The 21,644-nt window shown below is 42.6% G+C and overlaps 2 protein-coding genes across 3 annotated transcripts; both read left to right on the plus strand.

Annotated features, from left to right (window-relative positions):
* Nucleotides 1-653: 653 nt before the first annotated feature.
* Nucleotides 654-3,491, plus strand: fxyd2 (FXYD domain containing ion transport regulator 2). Its single transcript, XM_076993350.1, has 6 exons — nucleotides 654-772; nucleotides 1,830-1,865; nucleotides 2,011-2,085; nucleotides 2,522-2,558; nucleotides 2,840-2,896; nucleotides 3,376-3,491. Exons 1-5 carry the CDS (start codon nucleotides 763-765, stop codon nucleotides 2,862-2,864), a joined length of 183 nt encoding a protein of 60 aa, XP_076849465.1. The 5' UTR covers nucleotides 654-762; the 3' UTR covers nucleotides 2,865-2,896; nucleotides 3,376-3,491.
* Nucleotides 3,492-4,428: 937 nt separating this feature from the next.
* Nucleotides 4,429-20,218, plus strand: LOC143497396 (rho GTPase-activating protein 35-like). 2 transcript variants are annotated; one of them, XM_076993299.1, is made up of 7 exons: nucleotides 4,429-5,131; nucleotides 8,105-12,055; nucleotides 12,173-12,314; nucleotides 13,288-13,365; nucleotides 13,844-13,975; nucleotides 16,231-16,336; nucleotides 16,504-20,218. In XM_076993299.1, exons 2-7 carry the CDS (start codon nucleotides 8,327-8,329, stop codon nucleotides 16,868-16,870), a joined length of 4,554 nt encoding a protein of 1,517 aa, XP_076849414.1. In that variant the 5' UTR covers nucleotides 4,429-5,131; nucleotides 8,105-8,326; the 3' UTR covers nucleotides 16,871-20,218. The 2 variants fall into 2 exon arrangements, with proteins under 2 accessions (XP_076849414.1, XP_076849415.1); XM_076993300.1 differs by having other exon boundaries at nucleotides 4,429-4,876.
* Nucleotides 20,219-21,644: the final 1,426 nt, after the last annotated feature.

The following is a 21,644-nucleotide window of genomic DNA, read 5'->3' on the forward strand; positions in this document are numbered from 1 at the left end:
GATAAGAATGGGGAAAAAAACATTTAGAGAAGCACAACACTGTCATGTGCTGAATGTCATGTAAACGTTGATCTTATTGTCTGTACAGAGATGGCATTTATTAAAGAACAATGGATGTCAAAGCTTGTGGAATATGTTTTTGTGACAAGTATATTTCTCTGATGTACTGCTCTTTTATTGCTTCAGTGGATGACCTCGTCGACCCAAAGACAAAACACACAGCTCACACTGGTTGGAAGTCACGCTAAAATGTTGTTCCAGTGTCTGTGTTTAGGCTTGCATGGCTGCACTGCTGGTGTGAAGACACTGCGAAGACATTCCAGCTCAGCGGAACCTTTTGGACGAGAGTTTCGATCCGCTCCTAGAATAACGTCTCCAGATCTCCAGAGCTGCTTTAGAAACGAGCCCAGTGCTCCTGCTGCATCATGACGTATGTGACTATTGAACATACTAATGACAGCAATGGGATACTTGCTATGGATTAGCCACCATGTTCTTCACATCATGGGTCAATAAAGACAACAGAACACCCCTACTCAGTCTCCCTCTCTCTCTCTAACTCTCTCTCCTCCCCTCCCTCCCTCTCCCCCCCCCCCCCCCCCCCCTCTCTCTCCTCCCTCTTGGGTACACTCACATGACACTGGCTGTCTCAGTGGCACTCGACCCTTATAACTGTACTGACTGGCATCCTGTTTTGAGTGTGCAATCAAACCCAGTCAGCACGACCAGCTCTAACAGGACCTGAGTTAGACCCCCACAACAATGAGCCAAGGTAGGTCAGAGTGCACTGTGTGTCTTTAATGCATATTCAACAGGCACCTACAAACGAGCATTTGGGTGTAGTTTAAAAATGTTGGAATTGTATATTTCAGTGGTTCTCTTTAGTTCATTTCAAATATACTTCATGGGCTCAGTTGTTACATCCTGTTACTAAGAAATGGCTGACCCAGGGATAATCAGGGCATCATGAACAGATCTTTCACAATCGTCTTATTTGTCTTGATTTGTTTGTGAACCTCTTGATGGGTTAAATGCTGATGATTCTCAGCTGTTAAAGACGTTCGTTCTGAAGCACATACAGCACTATTTAACTTGTAGACAGAAGGGAGAACTCTGACTCAGGTAATCACCAGAGGGGGGTTGGCACACCCCCGCAGTGACCCAGTATAAGAAGGAGAGGGACCATGAGCTCTTTTGTGGAGTTGGAGAACTCTAAAACAAAAAGCACGAGTTCGTCCCAACACAAATGACCCCTGTCAGACAAACAAGGCATCAGTTCCGCTACAGTACATTTGAGTTAATGAGTGATTTCTAATGGCTTCACCCCTGAGCCTTCTGCTGCCCTGTCCTTCTGTTGTGTGATTTGACTGCTTTTGTGATGTGCAGGTGTCCCATGGATATTTGGGTGTATTTTGAAAGTTACATGGTATGCCAATAGAGGGCATTTAAATTGACCGCAGAATTTGAGACGTTGCTAAGTTGGATGACCAATTTTACATTCGGATATTAGTCGTAATCAATGGAATGTTTCTGAAATCATTACGATAGGCTATTTCATGATCAGATATGTAATGTTAAGAAAGGGACCTTAAGCATCATTACTGGACAGATATCTTCCTAATGAAGTTGAATATGCTGAATCAGAAAAGTTCTCTAATTAACACTTATGATGCATCTAATGCAAGTCTTCAAAACGTGTGTTTAATTAGCTGAAACTCTGCAGAAAGGTCCAGATTGGCTGGAGATCTCTGTGAAATAATATACACCTTTCATCGTTAATATTATATTTAGGAAAAACTGGTTTTTGTCTGTTTCATTTGTTTTCGTAGAAACCCCTGCGTACCCTGATGATGACTTCACGTATGGTAAAGCCAGTGACATTACTTTGACTTCCAAACCAAGTCCTGTAAAGCTGGCGGCGGCAATAGACAGCAACACAATTGAATGTCGAAATGATTGTGCTGCCACCTTGTGGCAATTTGTATACGCATAAACTTCTTCTTTATTGAGATTATGAGGTTATCAGAAGAGGAGGACTGATCTTCGCCGCTGTTCTGTTTTGTTTGGGCATTGCAATCATATTCAGTGAGTATAACAAACATTGAATTAAACGTTAGTTTAGATTCAGATCTTTTTAATGGCACGCTATTTTTTCAGATGTCAGTTCACATAGTACGTGCCTTGGGATTACAGCAACAATGACACGTTGCATTAATAGGATAGTTTTGGATAGTTACAGACAGTAGTAAAAGTTAGAAACATACATATTTGTTATTAATTGAGTAGTTATTGAATATTTATTAGTTGACTCATTAGCTGAATCAATGTTTTCTTCATATGAAATCACATAGCATCTTTATAATCCATGTTTCTCTGTCACATTTCTCAAAATAACACAGCCAGCAAGCATTCCCAACATGACTTTATAACACCAGTATTGTATAGGTACTAATGTACAGTAATGTATATTTTACGAGCATTTCCAACAACACACACATACATTTTTTTTTTACTTTCAAAGGTAAAAGGCTTACCTGTGGGAGTAAACGGACAGCAAAGTGAGTGTAAATACACACACACACACACACACACACACACACACTATATATATATATATATATATATATATATATATATATATATATATATATATATATATATATATATATATATATATATATATATATATATATATATTGTATTTGTAGGAAATAGATTTTATTGGATTTGAATTTGTGAAATTGGATGTCTGAATTTTGTGTGAACATAGCATAGCAGAAGAAAGCACACACGTGGACACCCAAAAAAATAACCTGCATTGGTTCTTTATCACACGCAGGCCTGTGAACATAGACGAACTTTAAACTGTGTGGCTGGACAGAGCCACTTAAAACAGGTAATCAGTCTCTGGGGCGGGTGTTTCCGGTTCCTCTCACCTGCTGTCTACAAGCCCAAGAAGGAATTCATCATGTTTTCTCTGAACCCATCAGATGCAAAAGAATATTTGAATACTTTTAATCCTAGAGGTTTTTTCCAACCTCTGAGGTTTTCACATAAATGAATGAAGTGGATAATGTTTATTAGACATAATATATCTGCATTGTCCCCTTGGGATTAAAAAGGTTTTATGTACCTGTCTGTTTGTCTGTCATTCAAGCCAACTTTAACATACCAATCCAAGTCAGAATAAAAAAGAAAAATGTGAGAATGCAAATTTGAACAGTTCAATACTATTATTGTACTATTTCAATACCTTTCTGCTGGATTGACAGAAACATTGACTCATCTGTGACGTACCCGGTGACGCTCAAGACCAGAAACTGACTTTGTGATGTCACTGGCCCAGAACCTAACCATCTGTTTTGCTCTCCATAGGTAACCCGATATGTATCAATCAATCCAATCACCAATAAGGACCGGACCTGTGCCAACTGAAAATGACACCCACCCAGCAATAGTGCTATTAAAATAAACATTGACCAGTAAACGTCCATCGTCTGATTTCATTTAGTCTGCGTGTGTTTGATAGCTGGTATAGGTGATAACAGAACACAGTTCCTATTATAAAATAAATGACTGTCTCAATTCTTTAAAAAAAGAGTACCAGCTTTTTGTAACGATTGGTTGTAACATTACACAAAAAAACAACGCGCTTTGCCACGTAATCAAACACACTGCATAATCGCAGAAAATATTCAGATCAAGACCAAACAGAACACATCGAGTTGAACTAAGTCTCTAGGTGCGTGAATGTCTGTAAAATATTAGGTAACTTTCAATAAAGTCTAGTCTGTCGTAGTCTATTTGCGAAAAATCGTAGACTTCTACATTGGTACACATTTATTTACAAATCTATTCTGCGTCTGGTACCATCATATTTGTCATGTTATTTCTTACGTAAACAGCAACATCATAGCCTTCGCTCCCAAGATTTTATTACATTCAGTGTTCCGTCAATTCGTTCTGAACTTGGGAAAAGGCATTCTCTTTCTCTGGTCCCTCCATCTGGAACATGCTTCAGCGGAATCAGAAGCTGTCCAGTTTGGTTACACTTGGCGAGTTTAAAGTTATACTGAAAGATCTGGAAAATACATTTATAGGCACTTGCACTTGTTTTAAATGAAAGTTTATTTTTTGGCGATACTGCATGTAAATTGTAATGATTTGTATGTATTATTTTTTGTATAACTTTTTTATATTGTTGTTTTTTTAAAACAGGTCTCTCTTGTAAATGAGTCTGTAAGCCTCAAGAGATTATCCTGTCTAAATAAAGGAATAATAATAAAAAAGAACGTCACGGCCACATACTAACAAAATCCCTTTTAAGTTATAATTTTGTCGTAGTCCTTGAAGGTCCATAGTGGAGTATATACGAGTGTGCACGTTAGTAGGTGTGCGTGTTGGTCCATATGCTCGGTGCTGTAGTGCCGTGCACGCGCCGCTGGGCGAGTCTGGGCTGTCTGTGCGACTCCGTTTACTCCACGAATAAAGGGAGAGAGGGGGGAGCTGGGTTCGGGCGGCCGGGCCGCCATTATTGGGAAGCTAGCAAGAAAAAACACGTTCACCCACAAGCAGGACTGCAGTGTAGCACACGTTTGGTAGCGCGTGTTCGTTCCGTTTTTATGGTTGGGTTATTAAGCGGGATATTGAGGCGTGTTGGGCAGTGAAGGCGACACACGCTGGGCACGGTGAGATCGGGCTGGTATATTAGTCCACAACAAAGGACGTTATAACTGGCCAAAGCAACGTGGTAAGGCCGGAGGAAAACTAGAGGATTTTTTCTTCCTTGCGAAAACCATCGTGATAAAATAATCAACGGGCGATTCTTTGTTGGACGTCGGTTCTGAAGGATTTTGCAAGCCGCTGTTTCATCTGGGTACGTTACTCGAAAGCGCGAGCGGCCCGGTTAAACCGAGATTACGCACAGAAACCCGTGGAGCTGCTCTAGAAAACACATCAAGCCATCTCAAGAACCATTAAAAAAGTCATATGTGAAATAGCCGACTTTGTAATTCTTTGGGATCCTATTCTGCGTCCCGTTTGCTTCACTGCGGTACCGAACCGGCTGAAGAGCTTCACGCCGGCCTGGACTGGGAGGAGGTCTGAAGAAGAACGGACAGACGCTAAAATGGTGCGCGACATGTGTATCCTGTCACGTTTCTTTTTATTACGAACGAGTAACAACAACCCGGGGCGTCTAACTTTTAATAGTCGTTATACGGAAGCACATTTAGTTAGTAAGAGGGAGCGGGTTGCTTCCCACTGTAGAAAGATGTACATTGTAGCCAGGCGGCTCGCTGTGGTCTCCGGGCTAACGGCACCGTGGCCGTTACGGAGAGGCTGTGTGTGTGTGTGTGTGTGTGTGTGTGTGTGTGTGTGGCCCGTGGTGACAGGGTGATGTTTTCTCTCCAACACTCTTACACGTCGGTCTCCTTGGACGAAGTTGTAGTCACCGCTTTAGTCTTGTAGTCTTGGGTGATATGTTAACACCGTCCTCTAATGTGAGCACCACTAACTGACTGTTAACCCACCGTCGTTATTGTTCACTTGTCTTATCAGGCAGGATTTCAGTCCTTGGTTATTAGGTTTATAGCGATAAAGTCATTTGTTTCGCCTTTCGTTGATCTTCGTCTCCTTAAACACCTCAAGGCGACAGAAAATCGTTTGTCAATAGCGTTTTATTTAGCGTTTGCCTTTTGCACATTTTTGTGATCAAATGCATCATACATTACCATACATTTATGCTTGTAGCCAATGAACTTTGTGCCTGTCAGTTGAAATGTGTTCCCACAAACAGATGGCTGGCATGTCTCTGTAAAAATAAAAACACCAGTGGTGTTGGGTCACTAGCCTTTGTTACTACTGTGCTTGACCAAGCAAAGCTCACACTGACCGTGTGTACTGTGGTGCAACGGGCGTTTTCATATTGGACATTTATTTCACTGACTGCATGTTTTCATGGGGATCTGTGTATATCTCAGAGACACCAGGATATGGAAAACGTTGCTTTTAAATTTGCCCTTTTCTTATTAGGAAGTGACTTCACTGACAGGTGCGTTAGTAATGAATACAAAGGTAGTCATTCGTGGTTTGTGTAAATTTCATTATATGTGAACATGTAGTTAAGATCACCAACTGACCAGATGCCATAACGAATACTGATGGAATACCTGGATTAAGATAATACATTTGCTCTACACCATGGGCTGGGATTAACTACAGTGTTTTGATTATTCACAAAATGTTCAGTAGCTTACATACTCTGTGTTAGAGTGTGTGTTCTGGTCGTGTTCCAGGAGCACCATGGCATAGCACTGGCCCGGCATTGGTCCCTCTGACGGTGAACTGAACGCGGCCTGTCTGAGCACAGTGGCTCTTACCTGTGAGCTGCCGTCCGGCCGCTACGAGCGTGCGAGGAACCCGGCTCCACTCGCTCTTCTTCCAGTGATGCACTGACGTATAATGTCGACGGTGGAGGAGTGAAATTTGTTAATCTTGCAAAACCTTCCCTTCCAAATTTAACAGCTTCTTTCTGGCATGATTGTCAGCTCAGTCCATGTGCAATCTGCCTGTTCTGTTGCAGTGAGATTCAGGGTTATTTCATAGGTCCTCGTACTACTGTTTATTATTAGTAATAGCAGTCTTTTTATATTACAATTTTGACTGCAGCATCTTGAAGTATACATAATGGATAGCTTTTACTCTGCAGGGACGGTATTCACAATACTTTGGGTGGATATTACCCACATCCATAATAACAAATACACACACCTTGTTTTTATGTTTCATGAAGGCTTCTTTCTGTAATGAAATTTGATTCATTTGCTTCCTACATGGCTTCTGATTGTCTGACCATGTAGTTGGCTAACAGGAAACACTCACTGCATGTCCAAGCTATTTGATATGTCTTCATCCCTCATGTTCAGTTATTGGTCCAGAGAGGACATGTGACGTAAGAGGATTAGGTTGTCCTCACCATCTGTCAAGAGTGCAGTGGATGAGATGATGGAATATAGTAGTTTTAGTTTCATTATGTTAACGTTTCCAGCAGAGAGAGTGAGAGAATGTGTGTGTGTGTGTGTGTGTGTGTGTAAGAGGGGGGGGGTGTGCAACGAGAGACAGAATGAGAAAGTCAAATTCATAGGTATGAAATTCATAGGTATCAAGGCTTAGAATAAAGACAACTATTAAAATTAAATTCTTAATTTCTCCACAGTTATAGTTAAGCTAAATAAAAGGTTAACTAAGGCCAGTTGACAATTTACAGCGTGTCTTTTTAGTATGTTAACAAACCTCATGTTATGCAAAATGGATTTATTCATATTCACATTGGAGACGCTAGGAGAAATCCCTGCAGCTCGTTAAATTGATCAACATTCTGGTGTGTGGACATTTAGTTGGTCAGAGCTACATAAGGTGAGCTGGCCGTGCAGAAATGCAGGCAGAATAGAAAAGTGCAGTATGTTTTGCACTTGGTACTAATGGACATAGCAGTAATTTGGTCTCATATGTCGGAGTAATATTGATTGATGGATATTCAGAAATGGATAGGAGAAAAGGGCCCATAAAGAGTTTGATATTGTCTCATTACTTATTGCTTGTATTTCTGCAGCAGATCTTGCTTGTAGTGTGTGAATCATGAAGCGTTTGTATTTTCTGACTACCCTGATGATTTAATGCTTGTGACTGCTGCTCATATTAACATAGTAAGTGAGCAAGCAAGCTCCCAGTGGGACTATTATTCTTACATCATTGTATTGACTGGAATGATACTGAATCTGCACATCCATCAGTTTTATTATTAATTAGTATAATGCTAAATGGGTAATGTGATCATTGGTTTGTGCAAACATAACCCTTATCAGAGATGCAAAGTGGTTTATTATCTGGAGTGTTTTGCATATAGTGAATATATATCATTTGTTTTAAAGATGTTTAGTGACGAGTAGCAGCTACACATATGAGACATAGTCAGCTTGTGTATTGTTAAACCAAAATTAACTTTTATTCTCTTTCATCTTGTATTAAAGCTTTAAAGTAATTACTTTAAAGTATTAACATAATTCTCTCGCTTGTTCTCTCTCTGTCTCTCTGCCCTTTTCAGGATGGTCATCACTAAAGGCCCCTCAATCCACACTCTGATGCTTTTCTCTCACCTTTACATTCTTCTGCACCGGTTTCTCTATAATATGGGCAAGAAACACACAAGCAAAACTGATCATATGGCGTCACATCAAAAACAAATGTGATCAAACAAAACATAACTGTTCGTAACAAAGAGCCAGTGTGAAGCTTTGTGGCAAGGCAACATGAGTGCCCGCATACGATGATGGCAAAGAAGCAAGATTCACGGGCGACCACCTACAACCTGGTTGTTGTAGGTCTTTCGGGTACTGAAAAGGAGAAAGGCCAGTGTGGCGTTGGCAAGTCTTGCCTTTGTAATCGCTTTGTCCGTCCTAGCGCAGACGACTTTCATCTTGATCACACATCAGTGTTGAGCACCAGCGATTTTGGTGGGCGAGTTGTCAACAATGACCACTTCCTGTTTTGGGGAGAAGTGGAGCGTGTTTTGGAAGATGGCACAGAGAGCAGGATGCATGTGGTCGAGCAGACCGAGTTTATTGATGACCAGACATTCCAGCCACATCGTAGCACAGCTTTGCAGCCTTATATCAAAAGGGCAGCCTCCACAAAACTGGCTTCTGCAGAAAAGCTCATGTATTTTTGTACAGACCAGTTGGGCCTGGAACAGGATTTTGAGCAAAAGCAAATGCCCGAGGGGAAGCTACAGGTAGACGGGTTTCTACTCTGTGTTGATGTCAGTCGAGGGATGAATCGCAACTTTGATGACCAAATGAAGTTTGTCACCAACCTTTATAATCACCTAGGAAAGACAAAAAAACCTGTTGTTCTGGTCCTCACTAAGTGCGATGAAGGTGTTGAGCGTTACATCAAGGACTCTCATACATTTGCAATCACTAAGAAGAACTTGCAGGTTGTTGAAACATCAGCCCGATCTAATGTGAACGTGGACTTAGCTTTCCTTACCTTGCTTCAACTCATTGATAAGGGAAGAGGCAAAGCCAAGATAATACCTTACTTTGAGGCACTGAAGCATCAAAGTCAACTAATTGCTTCTGCGAAGGACCGCTATGAATGGCTGGTGAACCACATAGTAAAGAATCACAATGAGACCTGGCCCAATACCAGCCGGCGCATGCAGACATCACCAGAATACAAGGAATATGTCTTTCTAGAGGGTACAGCCAAGGCCAAAAAGCTTTTCCAGCAGCATATCCATCGTCTGAAGCAGGAACACATCGAAAGACGCCGTAAAGGATACTTAAGTACTCTTCCACTGGCATTGAATTCCTTAGTATCTGAATTGGATGAAATTGAGCATTTGAGCTGGTCTGGGGTGCAGAAGGTGCTTGAATCCAAAAAGGACTTTGACCATTGGTTTGTGGTACTGGAGGATGCACCATGGGAGGACACCCCACATCTCGACAATATGGAAGATGAACGAATACCCTTCGATGTGCTGGACACGACTGCAGCGGAAATCATCTTTGATGCACACCTTGAACATTTGCGTAACGAGAGCAGGCGTGCTGAGATGCGTCATGAGTTCAAGATGAAACTGGCATCATCACCCTTCGTGACCCCTGGTAAGCCATGGGAAGAAGCACGCAGTTTCATTATGAATGAAGACTTCTACCAGTGGCTGGAGGAAACCGAGTACTTGGACATATACAACAGACACCAGAAGGTGATCATTGACAGGGCAAAGGAGGATTTCCAGGAACTTCTGTTGGAGTATTCTGAGCTTTTTTATGAACTTGAAGTGGATGCCAAGCCAAGTAAAGAAAAGATGGGAGCAATTCAGGAAGTACTGGGGGATGAACAGCGTTTTAAGGCATTACAGAAGCTACAGGCAGAGAGAGACGCTTTAGTTCTAAAGCACATCCATTTTGTCTACCACCCAACCAAGGATACTTGTCCTAGCTGCCCACACTGTGTTGACAACAAGATTGAACAAATATTAGCCTTGTGCTTCCCCACACGCTACCCTTCCTTTGGAAAGTCCCACATAAATGAAAGCAAAGCAGACAGGATAAACCTAGTGATCTTGGGTAAAGATGGTTTAGCAAGAGAGTTAGCTAACGAGATTCGGTCGTTGTGTACCAATGATGACCGCTATGTACTTGATGGCAAAATGTATGAGCTAGTACTTCGGCCCATTGAGGGCAACGTGAGGCTTCCTGTCAACTCCTTCCACACAGCCACTTTCGCACCTCATGGGTGCCTGTGTTTGTACAATTCCAAGGAATCTTTGTCTTATGTAATGGAGAGTATTGAGAAGTTGCGAGAGTCCACACTTGGAAGAAGGGAAAACCATATAGCCCAACTTCCTCTGTCTCTGTTGTTGATCACAAAAAGAGGAGTGGGAGCACTGGGAGACATTGGTGGGGAGACTGCTCAAATGCTAATCTCCCAGGGCCAACAGGTAGCTGTAAGACTTCAGTGTCATTTTTTGGAACCTGCCTCCCCTGGCTCAGGCTATGGGCGAAATGTGAATGAAAGACAGATAAACCAGGTCTTAAGGGGTCTGTTGGACTCTAGGAGAAATGTGTTCCATAGCAGTTCCCCACCACCACCCCCTCTGCCTCCAAGCATCAAAGATCTGCAGCAAGATCAGAGTCCAGAGGCAGACTTGCGTGTTGTCATGTGTCTAATGTGTGGAGATTCCTACGACGTGGACCAACTTCTTGCACCGTTCTTGCTGCCTCAGCACTGCAGGCCGACATCTCCCCATTGCAGCGGTACGTCGGTGCTGCTGGAACAGATGGTCAGTGGCCACAGACAGACAATAGAACTGTCTCTGCTGTCCTATCATGCTTCTTTCACCATGCGCAAGAGTCGGCTGGTACATGGGTATATAGGCGTTTACTCTGCTCGTCGTAAGGCCTCATTGGAAACCTTGTGTGCCTTTCTCTGTGAAGTTCCAGACATCGTTCCAGTCCAGCTGCTAGCTGTAGGAGAAACCCAGGCAGAGCTCACGGACTCTGATTATGCACGAGAACTGCTGGTCCAGGGTGAGGAACTGGCCCATGAAATTGAGGGGCGTTTTACCAGTGTAGTCTGTGGACCGGGTGGAGTTGTTGGAGGACATCACAGAATAGACCTTCTACAACCCTTCTTAATGGAAGTGTTGGAGAAGAGGACACTTGTTGAGGCCACTCACCTGTATGATAATAATGCAGAGGCTAGTAGCACAAATGAGAATGTGTATTCACCCCATTGTGGCTCCCCAAGTCCTGTCACGATGCTCTTAGACTCTGAAGAGGACATGGAAGCATCTCCTCCTTACCATGATGGTACTCTCACCTCTCACAGTGGATTTAGACTGCCTGACCTGGATTCAGCTGACACGTTCTCTGTCATCTCTGAACTTAGCACCTTTGAAAATAAGCTGAACCACAAAGCCCCTCTCCAAGTGAGGCCCAGACCAAGTGTCACCTTTGACCTCAGAAAGCACAACTTTAACCCCTATATGGATCCAGTCAGTCATCGGCGTTCTCTTACTTCTAATGTGACCTGGCCTCCTAGTGGGGATGGTGTCTACGATCCTTCGGATTATGCTGAGCCTATGGATGCTGTTACTAAGCCAAGACCCAGCCATGAAGAGAACATCTACTCAGTGCCACACGATAGCACACAGGGTAAGATCATCACAATCCGCAACTCCAACAGGATGCACTCTAATGGAGGCGGCAACGGCTCCGACAGTGAAGGAGATGCCAGCTCTTTGGAGCGTCGGCGTAAGTTCTCTGCGGCAGGAGTGAAACCTCGGCTGTACCGGGATCGCTCAAAGCGTCTGGGCAAGTTCAGCAGTTTCCGAACTAGCTTCTCCATTGGCAGTGACGATGAGATTGGCGTCCTTCCAAAGACAAAGGATGATGAAGTAACAACACTGAAGGGAGAAACACTTATCGAGGAAGTTGATGATCCAAAGAAGAGGAACATTCTGAGGAGCCTTCGTCGACCAGGAAAAGTAAGTTAATTACATGCTATTTTCTTCTTTCTTGTACTGTAACAGGCTTCCACCTTGCGAATATTTTAAGGTTCAGATGTACTAAATCCAAATGTCTGTCTCTACTCTTTGTTGTAGAAAACCAGGCTGAAGCCCCGACACTCCATCTCCAAGCCTCTGGAGGGTTCTTACTTCGGGGTGCCGTTGGTTAGCGTGGTGTCACCTGACCGACCCATCCCACTCTTCATTGACAAATGCATCCGCTACATTGAGGCCACAGGTAATTTTATAGATTATTTCATGCTTTTCCTTCAGGTGAAAAGGAGTCTTCAGTATAAGACATTGGACATGCAAATACACTCTGACTCACATACCTAGATGCCGTGGTAGAGCTCTACGTTTTCAGATCAAGTTTCGCACAAGGCACCTGCTTCCTCACCTGTACATAGAATGACCTCTGACCAAATTAGATCGGCTATAGGACAGTCTATAACTCTGTTATGTGCAGTGTTCAGTGAAAGTATTATGGAGCCAGTATTCTGGACTCTGCAGAGCCTTAATAGGTTTTGTCATTAGTTGGATGGGTTGAATGCTTTAGTTCAGGCAAAACATGAAATTGCACCGAGTTCTTTGTACCCAGGATAAAGGCTGAGGAGCAGAAAATTATTTATCTGGAAATGCCTTTTTTTGTCACATGCTATTTTGTCAAATATGGATCTGAAAGTTTCTGACCTTGACTCACCCATCTCACTGTGTATGGGTGTATTTGAGGTTTTGTCAGGTGCATCACATTTCATAGAAAGCAGAACTTGTCACAGCTTTTAATTTAATTTATTTATTTTATTTTATTTTATTTCTCAGTAGTTTACTCAAAACACTTGATGTCTGGATTTATGATGTTCTTGGGAAGATAAAAGATGTGTTCTTTTCTCATACCAATTACCCAAACATGTACATTTGTTTCACAATAATTTTGTGTAAAGTACACAAGTTGTGTGTTATTAGGTGTTCTGTAAGTACTGAATCACTGTTCATTTGCCCCCCCCACCCCCATCCTCCACATCTTGCAAAATATTGGAACTGCACAAAATTCCTGATTTTGCGTGCAAACGGAAAAAAACAGGGAAGTGAGATTATCAAGAAAAACTACTTAGTGTTTTTTTTGTGGTGTTTAATAGGAACATGTATAACATTCAGACTTTTCTCTTGCCCGTGTAATTGAAGGTTAACCCTCCTCTCTCTGTCTTCCCCAGGTTTGACTACAGAGGGTATATACAGGGTGAGTGGAAACAAGGCGGAGATGGAGAGCATGCAGAGGCAGTTTGAGCAGGGTGAGTTCAGGTTGTCTCTGATGTTTCCACAAGGTGGGATAGTTTGAAATGTTTGAAACTTCAGGAAAATTGTCTCTAATGACTTGTGGCAATTAAAAGAATGCCAGGTTTGTACAGAGCATGCTTTATTTGAACTAAATTATCATTTATCTGACACCTCAGAATGTCTTTTGCTAAACACCCATCCTGTTGTTCCTTCATAAATATGCCTTCTAGAAGTTGAAAAATAATAATGTAGTTTATTAGATTGAAGTTCAGGAGTCTGAAGGGGAATAATTTTAGGAATGAATCTGTAAGTGAGGTACTTGTAGAAAGATGAATTTGATGGAGAAGAACTTTGGATTTCACTTCCTTGATTTCTGAGTGCCTCTCCTCCTTCCCTATCCATTTCCTCTTTTCTTCATCTCTCTCTCTCTCTCTCTCTCTCTCTCTCTCTCTCTCTCTGTTGGTTTGGTCTCTCCATCTTTCTTCTACAAAGACCATGGTCTGGACCTGGTCGAGAAGGATTTCACAGTGAACACAGTAGCAGGAGCTCTGAAGAGCTTTTTCTCCGAGCTGCCGGAGCCCCTGGTTCCCTACAGCGCACAGGTGGAGCTGGTGGAGGCCTTCAGTAAGAGCTTTTGGTTTACATTTAGTACACCAACACACCCCACCCACCCAGACTGCACCTACACACTACACTCAAGGATTGACTCTCTCGCCACACATTGTACGGCAGAGAACTTTAACACAGACAGATAGATATAAGCAGCTTAATAAATTAAATTTTAATCCTGCAGAAGTAAGGTGAAAAGATGTCAAATTCCTTTTATTACCATGTCTACATGCATTGGTAAGTGTGCTTAAGGTGACAGTGTGATTCACTGCAATCCTACAGCTTTGAAATCTTTCTTTCAAGAAGTCTGTTTGCTATGTTGTAATAGATCAGGTTAAGGATCTAGAAACACTGCTTCTGGATCTGTTCAGATCCACTACGGCTCCATATGCAGGTTCTCATTGTTTTGTTATTCCAAGAGCTTTAAGGATTCAGCCCTAACAGTATTCGCTTTTGTACATTTTCTTACTTTTTAATCCAGAAAATGAAACATTTATTTATTGATTCCAGTGTCGTTGTCCAGACTGTGAATCTGAAGGAAATCTGTGGAAAAAAAGACCAGAGGACATTAGAGATAAAATTATAGACATGTACAAGAAAGGAAAAGGCTTCAGAATAATATCCAAGTGTTTGGTTATCCCCGTGAATCAGTTCTGATGAAACAGAAACTTCATCACACCAACCAGGTGCTGTCTAGACAGAGCCGTCCCTCAAAACTCCACATAAGAATGGGGAGTTGGGCAGGGAAGCACAGAGAAGTTACCAGTCACTTTAAACAAGCTGCATTTCTGTGGTGGACGAGTGGAAGTGCACAGGTGAACAGTATCAAGAGCTCTGCATACAGCTCGGGGTTGGCTAGAAAGTGGTCGTCACTCAATGAAAAACACATCAAAGCATATCTGGAGTTTACCAGGAACAAAGTTTCAAAAAGCCAAATTTCTTTGTGTGGTGCAAACCTAACACCATCAAAACAATTCGATTCCCAGACCTGAGGCCATGACTGAGGTGCCCTTGAGCAAGGCACCCAACCCCAACTGCTCCCCAGGCGCCGGGCTAGGGCTGCCCACTGCTCTGGGCACGTGTGCACCACAGCCCCCTAGTAATCGTGTGTGTGTGTGTGTGTGTGTGTGTGTGTGTGTGTGTGTGTGTGTGTGTGTGTGTGTGTTCTAACTGCACAGATGGGTTAAAAGCGGAGGACAAATTTTGATTGCGGTGTAAAAAAAATCACAATTGACAAAAAATATGGCACAACAAACACCACCCCAGTGGTGAAGTATGGGGGTGGAAGGTAGTGGGGGTGGTTTTCCTGAATGGGGACTGGGTATCGTCTTAAAAAAAGACTGAGAGTGCAAATTGCAGAGCTAGACAGTAATACAGCCTTATAGAAAAGTCTAGAAAACTAAAACATTTGGGAGAAACTAAGACTTCATAAAGGTGAATATTTGTCACCATTTGTCACTAATAGTGAATATTTGTAACTATTTCATAATCCAGCCAACCTCAACATCCTGAAGTAGCTCGACAGACTTAAAGCTACGTACAAGAACATTTACTTCAAGAGCATATAGTTGTTGCTTTGAAGCTGGCCATAGCATTCTGTTATTTGTATTCCATGAAAATCTGATGAGGGTTGAGTTCTTGGGACACTTGTATGATTAAGCACTTTTCCAGACACCTTTGGCTTTATCGTACAGTTTTCCATGACCGTGAAACATGCTAACTCAGCATTTATAAACAGGTTTATAATATTTTTTATATTTTTTAGTATGAGCTCGTATTCAGGATCCTCTCTGGCAGCTTTGAGTTTTCATTCACTGCTGGCCAATTGGACACCGAGGTTGATTATTGACATCCTGTTCTTTTAAGTCTAAAAATGCACATAGTACTTTCATTGTAGATTTTCTATCTGCAGGATAATTTGGTGTAGGGAGTAGTGAATGTGTCTGGAAGGCCTCTTGACAGTTTCCTAGAGATGTAATGCCTGTATCTGGGAGAGTTCCAGCTAGCGTTTTCTCTTGACATGCCTGATGTGAGTCATGACGGGCTTTCTGGAGATAGTTCCTGCACTGAATCCGTTGTGTTCACACACAGCTGATAATGCATTGTGAAAGCCTGTCTAGGTCTTCATGGTGAAGCAGCATCACAATGGCAGACCCAGAAATAGCACTAGCAGGAAGTTTACTACCAGGAAACATGGCAAATGAGGGGGCTCAATATCGATGACGATATTTCTCTTTAGTAATCTGGTTCTGCTTGTTCTGGCTCTCCAGTGATCGCCGAGCGGGAGCAGAGGCTGCATACCATGAAGGACATCCTGAGAAGGTTCCCCCGCGAGAACTATGAGGTCTTCAAGCACGTCATGAGCCACTTGAACAAGTACGTGACCCACTGCCTCAGTCCTCCACTCTCCTTATACTGCTATATAACTTTGGTACCAGCTACAAACCCTCTGGGACCACATGGACTTCCACTATCTGCTTCACTTTGAGTACAACAACGCCTCATCTTTCTTTCTTTCTTTTACCCTATCTTTTGTTCCCCAGGGTTAGCCAATGGAACCGAGTGAACCTGATGACCAGCGAGAACCTGTCTATCTGTTTCTGGCCGACTCTGATGCGACCCGACTTCACCACTATGGACGCGCTGACCGCCACGAGAACCTACCAGACAATCATCGAGATGTTCATCCATCAGTGCGCCTTCTTCTTCTACAACCAGGCGCCCGCAGAGTCGCCAACTGGGCCCTTTGGCCTGCCCGGACCCCTGGTGCCATCAGGGCTGCCTCCGTCTCCCACAGCTGCCCCCTCGTGTATGGCCCCGTCCCCGCACTTCAGCCCCCTGCTGCAGTCACCCCCACGTTCGCCTCCCTCAAGCCCCCACACTGTCCCAGCCGAACCACAGACACTGTGACCCAGGGAGGTGTAGGTGTATGCACACACATCCACACTCACTTATACACACATACGAAAAAATACATGTAATACATGTGAATACATGTAAACCTTTACATTTGCATCTTATTGCCGAATGCCTGCACGCGCATTCCCTGTACTTGCGATCATGCTTAATTCTCATATCCCTTACACACACTCGCGTGCGATTATTATAGACACTTAAAAAGCTCTGTCCCTCCCTCCTTTATTCCTGCAAACGCAGTTACACACAAACACGTACGGCTAATGAGGACCGTGTTGCTTGGGGTATTTTGGTACCTTTGTTCAACACTGTAGGAGAGTTGGTGGATTTCAGTCTTACGCACACTTAAAATCGTAGCATGCTATTGAGTAGCTTGAGCACCATAGACCTTTTCGAGTCGTCCTAGCTTTGCGTGTACCTTTTCAAACATTCTCTTTCCCACACACACACGCGCATACACACACACACACACATGCGCACACACACACACACACACACACACACACACACACACACACACACTCTATCTCTCTCCACATCCACTCTGTCCTCTATCTCTGTCGAAGCCGTCCTTCAGCGTGGAGCTGTCACTGTGCAGGAGTGTCTGAACGGAAAGGTTTGCCATCCATCGGTTGTTCCTCTTCTGTCTCGTCTCCGCGGCTTCTCTGGCTCCCTCGCTCCAGTTCTTCTTTGATGGTTTCCTGGTCTACAACTGGTGCTGCTTTTTTGCTCTTTGGACCAGAACAGAATGAAGGAGATGGAGATTCTGGGAGGTGCACTAGGAATTGAAGTCCATCCAAGCACTTAGTTCTTCTGTGAACGTGCCGTCCGATGAAGAACAGCTACTTTGGGAGAGTGTATTTTTCTTTTTTTTGTTTGTTTGTTTAGGTGAATGGAATCACTGTAGCTGCCTCCTCATTTGCAACGTTGTGTGACCCTAATGAACACCGTCCTGCCAGTGTTGGTTTTAATCCACCTAAGCCTTTATTAAAAACATGAAGGATTTTAAAAGATGAAGAAGTCACAGATTAAACGAACACGGTGGTTGGGTTTTGTTCTCGTTATGTACTAAGCGTGAAGTTCATCTTGACAAATGAGGGTGTGACGTTTGTGAAGATATGCTTCCACTGGTCAGTGTGGATGTACGTCCTGAAATCCAGCCACTGGGAGTGCACCTGTTCTTTTTGGGTTTTGTGTTTTTTATTTTTATTTTTCCTTCTTAAGTCTGACACTTCCTAGAACACTGGGATTAATGGGATTAAATTGGTAGAACTTTTCACATCAGATTATGAGGGGATGCACTTTAATGTTTGACTGAAGAAGTGCACTGGCGCTTTTGACTTTTGACATTTAACCTCTGAACTTTTAACCAAGGGCGAACCGAAAACCCTCACACCTTAATGTAGGACATGATTTCTAAAACTCCTGTTAATAGGCCTTTTAGTGGACGCTCTCCATAACTGTTTAAACACACAAGCAGAAATCCATGAAAGTCCCACGCACCATTTCCACTTACTAATCTAAAGCACTTTGATTTTCCTTAATTTTATTTCTTTTGCTCAGATCTGTTTTGTGAAACGTAACACTGAATTCCACATAAACGATGGCCCATGTTGGGGACAGTTTGTGATCTTCGCAGGGCATTAGTGTGTCTTTTGTCCTGGAGTATTCCTCCATGTGCGAGATTACAGCTGAACCCAGTCTGCCTTTAACCTGTGTGATGGTTGTTTCTGTCTTTGTTACACAGACATCATTCCTGCTCCTGAGTCTCGTACACCAGCTCAATTCAGCAGAGTTTCAGCCCATGACATGAAACCATATGTTGTATAAAGATACAGTGACTCATTGTGTGCAGATTGTAAATGACGACTTCATTATTCTCGTAAAACACTTTCTGGAGCAGAGATTTGTATTGTACACATTTTGCTTCTAATGCATCCTCCATCATCCCCCTCACGCCAGCCAAGGTACAGTAGCTGAAGCACCAAAGTAGCACTCAGTGGCCACCTGACCAGAGTCGAACATGAATGTGGACGGCTGAGAAACGTTCCCACGGCTCCCAATACTTGAGACATTGCTCGAACATGCCTTTCTGAACAGAACATCCACTTCCTGGATGAACTATTGAAATGGTTTTGGTTGCGTTCGCTCCTGCAGCTCCCACAGCCAGTCTGAACCGGTTGAGAGCTGCTCTCCAGCTCTAGAACTGCAACGAGCTTCTAGAACCGGCCGAGAATTCTGTGTGCAGTCTGTGTTCATGTTTGTTCCTTCTGTTTTGTGCAGCAGACGCTCTGGTGTTGGGGTCCAGTTCTGAACCCTCATTCCTGTCATGCTGCACTCCAGAAGGGTATTGTGGATGCTACTCCGTTGCCCCCTGTCGACATTCATGAAGCATTTCAATGCAGGAGTGCTTTTCTCTTGTTTTTAATCTTTTTTTAATTATTATTCTTTTTTTAATTATTATAAATAGCATCACTGCTGACCACCTGACCCATGATATGTAAGATCAGGATGTGTTGGGAGTTTTCTTTTTTGTGAACACCGACCCTGAATTCCAGAAGCACTGTAACACAAACATTTGGTGTAATATATTCAGCTGTTTACTGCTGTTGAATTGGTTGAGGTAAAATCTTAATGCTGCAGAGCTTTTTTGAAAACCAGGCCTAGATGTGACTTTTTCTGCTGTAGGTAGAGCGGTCATCTGTTGCCCCCTGGTGGTGATGGCTTGAAGTGCAGATATGAGTCAGGTCTTTCAATTATAAAAAATTACTAATTTTTATCATGGTTACTATTGAAGTCATAAAATATAGTATTTTGGGGTTGTTTAGATAATTTTATTGAGTTTTATTTTGAATTGTTTAGTTGTGTTACTGAATTTTTCTTCTGGTTTTTGTAGCCTCTTTAGAACCGTTTGCCTTTGATTTACTGGGAGAATAGCGCCCCCTGCTGTTAACAGTGAGTTTCAGTTGTGTGACCTTATGTGGAAGGAGAATACTGTGATGTGGGAGGTGTAGACGTTTAGGGTGTGAGCGCTGGCTGTTTGTGTGACTGCATCCGTTTTTCAGCTTCTAGACCCGTTGAGGCCGAATTGAGACGTTATTTTCTAGTGAATTAGAGGAAGTGTTATGGTGGGTGTTCATTTTTCGTCTGAGGGATGTCCTCTTTTGTTTTTTTAAAGTGTGAACTCGGTAACATGCATGACTGAAGACCCTCACAGGGAGAACGCTCTGCCATTTTCAGTATTTCAAAACTCACGAAATTATGAAATACGTGTATAAAAAAAAAAGAAAAAAGTAAATAATGTTAAAGAAGTATGAGCAGGTGTGTCTTGCGCAGAGATGGCAGGGCTCTGCGTGGGCTGGCCTTCCACAATAAATCAGTTCTGTTTAATGAATGGGAAAGTGGTTCCTCTCTTTGTTCTGCATGCTTTGCCTGAGATGTTCAACGCGTCATCGCCGTGTGTGCACCACCGGATTCAGCTGTATAGTGCTACTGTAACACTGCCTTTTGCTCAGTGTCCCAGAAGCCTGGGTTAGAGGTCAGGAACACGCAGGGTTGGGAGGGGAACTGTACAAATGTATTCCCTTACATATTACTGATTACCTGTTAATAAATGTATCTGTAACACAATCCAAATGATTACTAAATTAAAGTAATTAATCTGAGTACTATGTAACTTTTGGATTACTTTTCAAAGCTTAATGTCCAAATAAAGACAAGAAAAAAATGTATTAAGAAGACTTTGGCAAAAAGGATTGATAATTTAAAGTATTTCTTAACATAAATAGTCTTAAACAATATACAATGACTTGAAATGAGTTTAATGATTGTGTGTTCACATGCCAAGACCTTTTTTTATAGAGTACTATTCTTGTAACGATCCAACATCTGAGGGATCAGGAAAAAGACACGACTGCGAGGAAGATGAGACCGGAGAACGCTCAGGGACCTCAGAGAGAGGAGATAAAGACATTGTGCCTAAACACAGACTCGAGACTCGTTTACGAGAACGACGAGGCATGCTGATCAAAACCTCCTTTATTCAGACATTAACAGGACACAAGACTCAAGAATAATGACGCTCACGCCACAAAACAAGAAACAAGATTAACAAAACTAGATCACTGAAACGAAAACAACGAATATACATGGACAAAACTTTACATCACGACAATGACTTGAACAACTAATCCAGATAAACATTTTAGGTAAGAAGAAACTATCACCATGTAGAACACAAGACGTACATAATATGAACTCTTACTTCAACACATCACTACTCGACAGACAAACAAACAAGCACGTTATCAATACATGATCCTATCAAACATCCAGACGTACGACACGATGAAACAAAACTAAGAAACGTCAACGATCATACACACCATCACTGAACACATACATAAAATACTCAAATCACATAAACCAGACAAGACGTTCACAACTATATCAGGAGACAACTCGCTACTTGCATCAGACATACCACGGAGCAGGATTACGGTTTTACCAGGAAGTTATCATACACACCATCAATCACTGAACCTAATACATAAAATACTCAACTCACATAAACCAGACAAGACGTTCACAATTATATCAGGAGACAACTCGCTACTTGCATCAGACATACCACGGAGCAGGATTACGGTTTTACCAGGAAGTTACAAACACACAGAAACTTCTAATGATCAAACCTCTAACGCAATAACCTAAGAAACTAGCACATAAGGACGCAACAAGAATAACCCACAACTACTGAATGAAAGAC

The sequence above is a fragment of the Brachyhypopomus gauderio genome, unplaced genomic scaffold, assembly GCF_052324685.1.
Source record: "Brachyhypopomus gauderio isolate BG-103 unplaced genomic scaffold, BGAUD_0.2 sc110, whole genome shotgun sequence".
Classification (NCBI taxonomy): domain Eukaryota; kingdom Metazoa; phylum Chordata; class Actinopteri; order Gymnotiformes; family Hypopomidae; genus Brachyhypopomus; species Brachyhypopomus gauderio.